This window comes from Thunnus thynnus, chromosome 16 (genome assembly GCF_963924715.1).
Source record: "Thunnus thynnus chromosome 16, fThuThy2.1, whole genome shotgun sequence".
Taxonomy (NCBI): Eukaryota; Metazoa; Chordata; class Actinopteri; order Scombriformes; family Scombridae; genus Thunnus; species Thunnus thynnus.
Genome location: NC_089532.1, coordinates 1,576,336 through 1,587,089, shown reverse-complemented (window position 1 = coordinate 1,587,089; position 10,754 = coordinate 1,576,336). Strand labels below are relative to the sequence as shown.

Here is a 10,754-nt window from a genome sequence, read left to right as displayed (position 1 = left end):
TCCTCTCCGACCTCCAGCTGCTTCAGGAAACCTTCAAACTTCCCACGAAGCAACTGAAACGTCCACAAACAAACACGACGACCCTTCACTTTACTGTGATCTTTAAAATATATATTTCTTAAGTCATGATATCATGAGAAAACAGAACATCAAATAGCTGTTTGTTAGCAGCTCCTGTTTGCAGTGTAACATGATGTACAGACAACTATCACTGGATTACTGTGATACTGAAGAAAACTTAAAAACATGATGATTCTCAAGACCAAAACGCACTGGAAGCGTCATGACGCGCATCAAACTGCCTTGACGTGTCTACTCCGACCTTGTTTCGATTTTTGGAGCGTCAAATGAGGACCAAAGCTGTTTTCTCTGCAGCCGAAAAAGAGAGAAAGACAGCGCAAGCCAGCTGAGCACGAGCGAGAGAGAGACAGCGCGGCGATGGTCGAGTAAGGAGAGCGAGCGGTAGTGAGAACAAAACCTCTGAATGAGAGAAGTTAAACGTTATATTCTGATTATTTCACAGCAGTCACGTTTTAACGCACAAATAAATAACCATCAAACAGTCAACAGATGATTTACAGACACTCTTAGTTTCAGTTTCATTTCCCTCCTCTGCGTTTCTCCTTTTCATTCATTACATCCAACTAGCGGTTCATACGAGGACAAAATGACAAATTTGTGTTGGTTCTGTGTTGTTGGAATTTCAAATCTGACGCTTGCAGCGCGCCGTAGGAGCATCAGTTATCGCTTCCAGTGCGTTTAGGCCTTCAGGCACATTCTGGAGTTACAAGCAGTGTCTTATTTTTATGATTTGTAAGTGGAATTTTGAAAGATAAAAATAATATCCTAAAAATATGTTTATCATGTCTGTGTGTCTGAGTGACTGAGTTTTGACTGAGAAGGAGTACAAATTTGGCCTGAAGGGTTTTACAGAACATTAACTGCTGCAGCTCCGATAACAAAATTCCTGTTGTTTTTAAAACAGCTGTATGTACTGTACGTGTCTCCTTCACCTCACGTCTCTCCCTCTATCACCTCACAGTTCCAAAACCTCTAGTTTGGTTATAATATGTTGTCAGATTTTTCATTTTTTGCATGAATTAATGATACAGATCCTTAAATTTTTTTCTTTAAGAGACTATGATATACAGTGAGCTGGACATTTTACAGTAAGTAAACCTGTCAGGACTCTCTGGTTTCTAAATAACCTCAAATATATCTTTGCTATTTCTACTCTGACATTTCCTGTTAGTTATCAGCCAACATATATCCACTGATACTGATAAATCTGATATAAGCTAATATCAGTCGATATTATCAGCCTGTCCGATACATCGGTGGGGCAGTAGGAAATGAGATGTAACCTGAACATGTTGGTAGTCGTTGCCCAGGTCCTGAGACTCTGCCGTCTGTCTCTGCTGGTTCATCCAGTCCTCCAACTCTGACGACTCCCGTATGAACTCGTGCAGGTAAAGAACTTCTCTTAACCTTTGACCCCTGACAGGAGAGACACAGACAGTTTATAGAAAGATCCAAACCAGCGTTCACAAGGGCTTTACTCTGTCTTTTACTTATACTCTCTGATGACACTACAACTAACAATTAGTTTCATTATCGATTAATCTAATTATTTTCTCAATTAACTGTTTGGTCTATAAAATATTAGAAAACTGAAAAAATCACAGTTTCCCAGACTCCAAGGATATATCTTCATGTCTTGTTTTGTCCAACCAACAGTCCAAAACCCAAACATATTCAATTTATTATAATGGAAGGTCAAGCAGAAGCAGCAAAGTCTCACATCTGAGAACCTGTTTGTTTGAAAATTTCTAAAACGATTAATCAATTACCAAAATAGTTGTTGATTAACTTTTTCAATCGAATAATCGATTAATTGACTAATCATTTCAGCTCTAGGTGATACTAAGACCACCCTAAATTAGAATTAATAAATTTAACAGTGATAGTATAAACACCAAGACAGAAAAAGTTACACAGACTGGAATCACATCTGTTTTGGTCAACGGTAAAATAAAATGACATTTCAAATGCTTTCATGACTTGGTTCAGTGTTCACACTCTGAACAGTGAAACTGGGACTTCTTCATGACTTCAGTTTTAACTGCTTGCTGCTAAATTTCAGCAGCGAGCAAACGTACATTTTCTCCAGAAAAAGGAGTCATTTCTAGTTTCCTTTTCAATAGTTTGAGTCTGTTTGTACCTGAGAGCAGCCTGGTGCTGCAGCTGCTGGTTCAGGCTGCTCAGGCGGCTGTAGGGCCTGCTGAGCTCCTCCAGGCTCCAGTTCTGGAGCGCCTGCTCCACCTGGTCTCCCAACTGCTCCACCTCCGCCTCCAGCACCTCCAGCTGCCCCTCCAACACCTGGAAACAGTTTAGTACCGTTCACAGATAACCATGTTTCCATATTTTACATTTAGCTGTAAGAGTAAATGTTTTGTTAACAGACAAAAAGTTGGCCATGTTTTGAAGAATTTAAAGTTTTAAATTTGAGGATTTTATCTCCAATGTAAAGAGAAATGTGGAGAATAAGTACCTTTGTATTTTTAGTGTCACTTTGATAAGGAGTTCCTCAGGGAACAATTCTAGTTCCTCTATAGATCGGACAAAGTGCAGAGTTCTCAGAGAATGGTTTGTACCTGGTGTTTAGTGATGAGACTCTGTGTTGCCAGCTGGTCTTTGCCGTAGTCGTCAGTGTTCACCAGACTGAGCATCTCAGTCAGTCTGGACTCCAGCTCTGAACAGTCCAACAGCAGCTGGAGACACAGAGAGAAAATTCAGCACTTTTTCAGCACAAAATGCTTCTAAAACAAACACTTTCTCAAATCTACACTGGGACCCGCCCAGTAGAACCATTCTCCCACTGTTGACCAGTGAGGTGACTGTGGTGAGTGTCTTGCTCACCTGTTCTCTGGTTATGGCCTTGCTCAGGTGAGCTGCTCTCCTGTTGCAGGCCTCCTCGAGCTCCTCCCACTCTGCACTCAGGTGGCTGCACCTGTAAAAACAGCAGGAGCAGGTCAGTCCACTGAGAGCATAATCTTTCAGATCTCTTTTTACACATATTCAATGAATTGAAGACTGCAATCAGAACTTCTGGTATGAAATTCAAATGAGGAAATGTACAATCAACCATGAAAAACAAAAGAGAAAAGAACTGCACCTTTGGAGCATTTCTTCCCCGTCTGATTGGCTGGATTTGGCCAGGCTCCGTCCCTTCTCTAGAACATGGTTCAGGTGTTTACAGTGAGCGTTCACTTCAGCCTGCAGCTCCTGGGTGAACACACAACCGTAACATTTTGTTAAAGGGGAACTCTGTCAGGGGGCAACTATCCATCGGTGGAGTATTCCTACTGGAAACAAAAACCGTCCCCAAATTGTTGATGATTTCAAAGTGGATTTGCTGATCCTCAACAACCAGGTCTGGAGATAACTAACTCAGGTTTAAACTGTGATGTCATGTCCTGTATATGAAACAGAGTCAGTCAGCAGATAAAGATAAGCAGTGACCTCTAATCCAGCTGGTACCTTGTGTTTCTGCATGAGGCTGATGGCTCCAGCCAGAGACTTGTCATATCCTGTAGATCCAGATGCAGGAATGTGTTCGGAGATCCAGCTGAGCTCCAGATCCACGTCATGATAAAACCCAAACAGCAGCACCGAGGCCTCCAGCTGAGCGCGACGCAGGTCCAGAGGCTTCTGCAGGGACTTAAACCTGCAGCACAGAATTCAACAGGTCAGCATCATCGTAGTTCATCTAACAGCAGAGTTTTAGTGTTCACTTGATTAGAGCTGCAACCAACGGTTATTTTCATGAGTGATTGACCTCTAATGAGTGAAAAATGCTTGTTATAATCTTCATTGTGACGTATTCAAATGTTTTTTTTTGTCCAACCAACAAAGAAAAACATTAAAATTCTCACATTTGAAATGTTGGAACCAACAAATGTTTGATATTTATTCTTTAAAAATAACTAAAATGATTATTTGATTATTAAAATGGTTGCCAATCAATTTTCTGTTGATGAGTGATCATTTAATTGACCAATCGTTTCAGTTCTACACTGCTACTCTGCTTTATGTAAAGCATTTTGTAATCACTGATCTTGATAAGTGCAGTAAACAAAACTTTATTTTTTATTATAACAGTATCATCAGGATATATTTAAAAACCTGTGCCATGCCGTGATTCTGGTAAATAATTAATATATAAACTAAAGAGAAGAGGATCAAAGACGGAACCCTGTAGAACTCCTGTTTCAATCTCCGAGAAAGATCATTTCTCAGTGGTCGAGATAACACACTGTTCATGGTTATAAAAGGTAAGTTTTGAACCACAGTAGCATTTTATCAGAAGGTAGATTTGTAAGGTGAGCTATTAAATAAATATACTATTAAAATATATGATTAAAAAGAAGATTATTATGGTTTAAAACCTTCCGATTCAGAAAAACTGCCACCATCTCATCACCTTTATCAATCAAGGATTTAAATTAATAAAAAGAAAAAGCAATCAGCACTCTCTGTAGAATAATTGACTGAAACAAAATATAATGGATGCAAAAAAGATATATTAACAACACTTTTTCCAGAATCTTAATTGGTAGAATACTAATTGGTCTGTCTGATTGTGCAGAGACTCACAGATTGAGGTAAGTGTCGGTCTCCTGGAGGATCCTGTGCGAGTCGAAGTGGTTGGAGGCGAGGTGTTTGGCCCTGCTCACGATGGAGTTGATCTTCTCCGCCAGCTCTTTGGCCTCCTGCTCCAGCTGCTGGTGTTCCTGTTGCACAAAAACACAACAGTTATTGATCGCTAACTGGCATCCAACATGCATGGATCCCATATAAAAAAGGAACAGGTGTTATATGAGCCTCAGTCATCTCACCTTCAGCAGCTGTCGGCTGGAACGGAGGTCATGACCTTTGGCAGCGTTGTTCAGCATCCACTGAATAGCCTCGATCTTCAGCTTGGCGTCCTGAAGAGGGAAGAACGACTTTACCGAACTGACTCAGATACTTCCTCTTTCATGTTTTATTATCAAATCATCAGAACAGTCATCTGGAGAAACTCTGAATACATTTCTCATAAAGAAATCTGAATATTTTTACAATATTTAATGACATACAGTTCAGGTTATGTTGTTTATTTGCTTATTTGGTCACTAGTTTACCTTGGTAGTTACTTTATTTACCAAATTATTTAGCTGTTAGTGGGTTAATGAGTTTGCTAATTGACCGGTGAGTCATTTAACCAGGAAATCAGTCTTGTGGTTAATTTATCAAGCTGAATACCAGCGGGTCAGTCAGTCACTCAGTCGTTCAGTTTAGTTAGTCAGTTAGGTAGTTAGAGCTGATTAGTTGCTAAATTAGTCAGTCAGTTGGTTAGTTAACTAGTCATTCTTGGTTAGTTAGTCAGTCAATTAGTTTCGTTAGTTAACCAGTTGGTTTGCCAGTTTATTAGCCAGTCGACCAGGTGAGGTAAGTTAGTAAGGTAGCTAAATTAGTCAGTTATCCAGTTATCAGTCAGTTAGTGGGTCAGCTAGTTAGGAGGTTGTTTAGCCAGTGTGTTTGCTTGTCCGTCAGTTTGCTAATGGTTTAGTTAGCTGGTTAGTTAACTAAATTAGTCAGCGCATTTTCAGTCAGTTGGTGGGTTAGCTAGTAGTTCTAGTAGCAAGTAAGCAAATATTGGTTAGTTAGCTAGTTTGTCAGCTGCTTTGTTAGCCTGTCAGTCTACTGGGTGGTTAGCATTCTGATCAGTTAGCTAAATTAATCAATTTCAGTCACTCACTGAGTCTGTTTTTCTGTCCTTTCAGACAGTCAGTCAGTTTATGTGTTAACTGTTAGATCACTAAGTTAGTCAGACAGACATGTTGACCGGTCAGTTAGTCAGTTATTTTTCTAGCTAATCATTGACTCAGTTTGACCCGTCAGCGACTGACCTGCAGCAGCTCCATCAGCTGCTCCTGCTGTCCCGCCTGTCTCAGTTTGTCTCCTCTGTCGGCCATCTTGTCCTGTAGTCTCCTCCACCGGCTGCTGAGCTGAGAGGACTTCCTGCTGATGCTCTGACTGCTGTAGTGCTCTTCAGCAAGCATCTCCTGCCCCAACTGCACACACACACACACACACACACACACACACACACACACACACACACACATTTAGGGTATATGTACACAAGGTGACAGGTCAGTAGTGTAAATGTTCTGTTAGTATGTGTGATTCTTAACATAAAGACTTCGTATCTGTTTCCATAAAGTAGGAAATAACATGAACTACCAGAGAAACAGCTACTATAACTGGGAACCAGTGAGCAGGAGTTTACCTGAACCAGTCGGTCCAGCCAGACCTGGTTGGCCTGCATCTCTTTCTCGGCCGCTTCGTGTCTCTTCAGCTTTTGCAGGATGTTGGTCGGGTCGCGGTACGACTCGTCCTCCGCCACCTTGAACTTCTCCTCCATCCACAGCAGCAGCTCGTCTGCGTCTCTCTGGAACTCCTGCAGCAGAAAACATACAGTCTGGTTCACATGTGTGACATGTGTATGTCCATAACAGCTCAAATGTATTAAATATTGTTTAATAAATTACAAATTTGTATTATTTGATTTATCTATTTATGCATGTTTCACCCACCGCGTTATACGTAGCTTTTTGAAATTATTTTTAGTAAGTTTTGCTTAATTGCATGAGTTTCATGCTCTTGTAGGGATCAAATCTACCACGTCTATACTGAGAAAGGAAGTTTTATATGTATAAGTGATAGTCTATGTATGCAGGGTCTGCTGGTGTGATTCACACTGAGGTCCAGAGTGATGTTAGCAACATTTCCATCCAAATGTAGCACAGATTTTAAACAAATTTTCAGAAAATCATCAAAAGAAAATGTTGAGAATTAACCTTTTTTTCAGAATTTCTGGTGTTTCCACTCTTTTTTTTATAGGCCAATTGAAAATGCACATAAAACAGGAGGATGGATTTGTACTTATTGGTCTGCTAGTAAGATACAGGAGTCTTTTTAGGAATGATGTTCATGTTGTGATACCTGGTATTTCTTGGAGGCCAGCAGCAGACTCCTCCTCTGTCTGCTGCTCTCGTTCAGCCTCTTGTTGGCCTTCTGGATGCTCCTGCTCCTCTCCTGGATGCTGAAAGATAAACTCAGTATTTTCAAAACAGCATTACCCCAGCATAAGGCGAAGAGGGCTTATACGTATGAAGTATTATGTGTAAACTTCACTCCTCTAATTATGATTTTCATGTTTTTATTTGCTCTGAGTCATATTTCCACATGACTGGACTTTTTCTATTCTCTTACTGTTTTGCAGCGTAATGTTGTTGGCTGATGAGCTCCTCGCTGCGCTCAGTGAAATGATCGACTCGTTGTTCTAAAGCCTTCAGGAGACCTTCCAGCTCTTCCTGTCGACCCAGCAGACTGTGGACGCCGTCCACCGAGTCCTGGATCAATAAACACAAATTATTCATATGTTCTGTGCACTGCTTTCACGTCTTTGTTTAATAATATTGATTGATCAGGAAACATATCAGAGTGAGACGTCCTCACCCCGACGTCTTTGACCCTCAGTCGGGCTTCGTGTCCGGACACCGCCGCCTCGATCCGGTCTCCCTCCTGGTTCAGTTTCTGGAGCTCCACCTCCTGCTCCAAATGCTGCTTCCTACTGGCCCACATCCTGTCCAGCTTGGACCAATCAGCATTGAGATTGTCCAGGGTTCGTTGGATGTCGATGACTCCTGCCTTGCCATTGGAGGAGCCCTGCTGAAGAGATTTCCCCAACGTCTCCATCTCCTTCAGTCTGAGGAAACACACATATGGACATATTCAGCCTGTACAGGTCATTCACACTGTGATCATTACTTTATACTTTTAATTTATAGGAGTAATGAAATAATGGTAATTATATCAATTACAATAACAATTACAGTTAAAGCTGCAATGATTAGACAGAACTAAATAACTGTTTTAGTGTTTTTTAAGCAAAAATACCAAACATTTACTGGTTCCAGCTTCTCAAATGTGAGATTTTAATCCTTTTCTTGGTCATACATGAAGGTAAAGTGAATATCTTTGGGTTTTGGACTGTTGATCGGACAAAACAAGACATTTAAAGATGTAACTTTGGGTGGTAAATTATAACAGCACCATTTACTGCATTTTATAGACAAAACAATTAATCGTGGAAACAATCATCAGATTAATCAATAATGAAAATAATCATTGGTTGCAGCCCTCATTAAAGCTCAATCTTAATTATTATGATATTGAGCTTGAACATCATATTTGGCTCTTTTAGCTTCACGTTATGGAAGTCCATGGCTGCCAATACTGAAATTTAAAGACATTTGACAAAATTAAAGTTTGAAAACTTCATTAACAAGTTATTATTTTGCAGTGTACTCCTGAACACTGAAGCACTGCTGAGGTAGATGTGAAATGGACTTTTCATTTTCATACATACATACATATATACATATATATATATATATATATATATATATATATATATATATATATATATATATATATAAAACACCAAAAACAAATTTAAGATTGATTAAATGATTCCAATTTAATATTGGCAGCTATAGACTTCCATATCACCTAAGAAATTGGCCAAATTTGCTTCAACTTTTAGTTTTATATCTTACAAAGTCACTTATTCACAAACATGTTCTTTCTAGTACAGAAGAGTAACAGATATCTTGAGAAAAAAATAAAATTCATAATATTTTCTGTATCTACCAAACATTCAGTCTATAGCTGAAAACCCAGTGTTGTATCATAACATGTGAGCAGCACCTCCTGTCACCTCCTGTTTACCTGCTCCTCTGCTCCTCCATCTCCAGCCGGAGCTCCTGGTGTTGCTCCAGCAGGGCGACGGCGGAGGCCACGTCAGTGGCCGCCTCCTCCTGCAGGAGACGGTCCTGGACCGAACCCGCCCAGCGCTGCAGCTCCTTGGCCTGCTGCTGGAAACTCTGCAGCCTGCGGGCCTCCTCCAGGAGGCGCTGTCTCTCTGCAGCCTGATGCTTCACCTGAGTGACAACAGAACAGGAGGACAGTCTGACAGTTTGTCCTTTACTGTATTTTGTTTTCAAATAATATCTAAATGTCCAAAACTTGTGACAACAGTGACTAAACTAGTTTGTTCTGTATTTTAAGATCCTTTTAACTTGTGTAAATAAATTCCTTTAAGTATCTTGAAACGTGCTCTATAAATTAAATTATTAAAAGTACTATTATTATTATTATTTAAGTTATTTGACATTTTAGACATTTTAAACACACAATATGTAATTTCAGCCGCTAGGCGTCTCAATCAAAACAATAACAACAGACGGAGTGTGATGACGGTGTGAAGTAGCAAGGGATCATGGGAGTTGTTGTCTTTGTTGTTAAATAACCAGGTTCACCGGGATAGGATTACTCCAGTGTTCATCATTCAGGATGTTTTTACCCGCAGAGGTCTCCTCCTCTCCAGAACAAACAGACCCGGAGATTAAAATCCTTAAAATACTAATTAAAGCTGTTTCACCTAAAAAATCAGTGTTTCTCCGACGATGTACGGCGACCACCGGACGTCCGGTACGGGCTGTTAGCCGAGCTGCTGCTAACACTTGTTCGGTTTATTTCTCTTATAACTTTAGATCCAGACGTTCTGCCAGTTTCTCCCGGGAGCCGAATTATCCGCAGAGTTCTCCTCCTCTCCAGAAACAAACGTACACGCAGATTAAAATCGTTAAAATTCTAATTAAAGCTGTTTCACCTAAAAAAAAAATCAATATTCCTCTGACGATGTTTGGTGACCACCGGACTTCCTGGAGGGGCTGTTAGCCGAGCTGCTGCTAACGTTTGTCCAGTTTATTTCTCTGATAACTTAAGATCCAGACGTCCAATGACTAAAATCCTTCTTCTGGCTAAAAGATATAGTTAAAAACCACCTAAATTTATCATGAAAATGTGGCTTAAAACTGAATAAAAGTCAATTTATAACAGTTTCTGTGGAACAACCACAACGCCGATGTATTATCTTGTATGTGTGTAAGTTACTCTTTGGTAGACGCCATTGTAGCGGACAAACACAGCGCCGCCGTATGCATCTGGTGCGTGTTTACTCTTTGGTAGAGGAGGTATGACGCCATCGACAGGCGACCAAATGAAACGGTCCGTTACTTTGATTAAATTACAGATTTCTCTGAGTTTGAACATTGTTGGAAACATTTGGGAAAATGTAAGTACACAACTCAACAACATATATAACATAGGTCTAGTTGTTTTTAGACATTTTAATGTGGAATAATTACATATTATAGCTTTAAGGCCAAATTTAGCCTTAAATGATGCAGCTCAGGACATGTTGAGCTCTAATGGGAACACAACGGTAAACAGAGCATGTATACAGGGTCCTGGAGTCGAGGCAGGCTAATTGCCTTCAGGATTTTAGTTTCATTGGTAGAAATATGTATAAGAAAGCACTACAGTGACTCAGTCTGTGATGGTGAAGTGAATCCTCACCTGCTTCAACAGAGCCTCCAGACCCCGAACCTCCTCCATGATGGCTGCGCTCTCCGCTGGACTGCAGTCCTGCTTCCTGTAACGCAGGAAGTGACAAGACTGACTATGATTGACGACTATATTACTCTGTCGTCACTTCGTATGGTGAAAATAATAAATATGTTTATTTCAGAGTCGAATCATCAAAGAAGCCAAACAAGTCTGCTGCTTTGAATTTTATA

At 40.3% G+C, this 10,754-nt stretch overlaps 1 protein-coding gene across 3 annotated transcripts in view; it reads right to left on the bottom strand.

The window, feature by feature from the left end:
• The window catches only part of sptbn5 (spectrin, beta, non-erythrocytic 5), a 71,580-nt gene that overhangs the window by 32,108 nt on the left and 28,718 nt on the right, over nt 1-10,754 (bottom strand). For all 3 annotated transcript variants that reach the window (XM_067613489.1, XM_067613490.1, XM_067613491.1), the window contains 16 exons: nt 10,534-10,609; nt 8,842-9,053; nt 7,567-7,816; nt 7,321-7,460; nt 7,051-7,150; nt 6,335-6,505; nt 5,952-6,116; nt 4,899-4,988; nt 4,657-4,793; nt 3,541-3,727; nt 3,176-3,285; nt 2,920-3,010; nt 2,655-2,771; nt 2,222-2,379; nt 1,365-1,497; nt 1-53 (listed from right to left, as the gene is read on the bottom strand). The exon at nt 1-53 is cut by the window's left edge and continues 93 nt beyond it. In XM_067613489.1, the coding sequence (XP_067469590.1) occupies nt 1-53; nt 1,365-1,497; nt 2,222-2,379; nt 2,655-2,771; nt 2,920-3,010; nt 3,176-3,285; nt 3,541-3,727; nt 4,657-4,793; nt 4,899-4,988; nt 5,952-6,116; nt 6,335-6,505; nt 7,051-7,150; nt 7,321-7,460; nt 7,567-7,816; nt 8,842-9,053; nt 10,534-10,609 (2,190 nt within the window). The remainder of the gene's footprint in view (nt 54-1,364; nt 1,498-2,221; nt 2,380-2,654; nt 2,772-2,919; nt 3,011-3,175; nt 3,286-3,540; nt 3,728-4,656; nt 4,794-4,898; nt 4,989-5,951; nt 6,117-6,334; nt 6,506-7,050; nt 7,151-7,320; nt 7,461-7,566; nt 7,817-8,841; nt 9,054-10,533; nt 10,610-10,754) is intronic.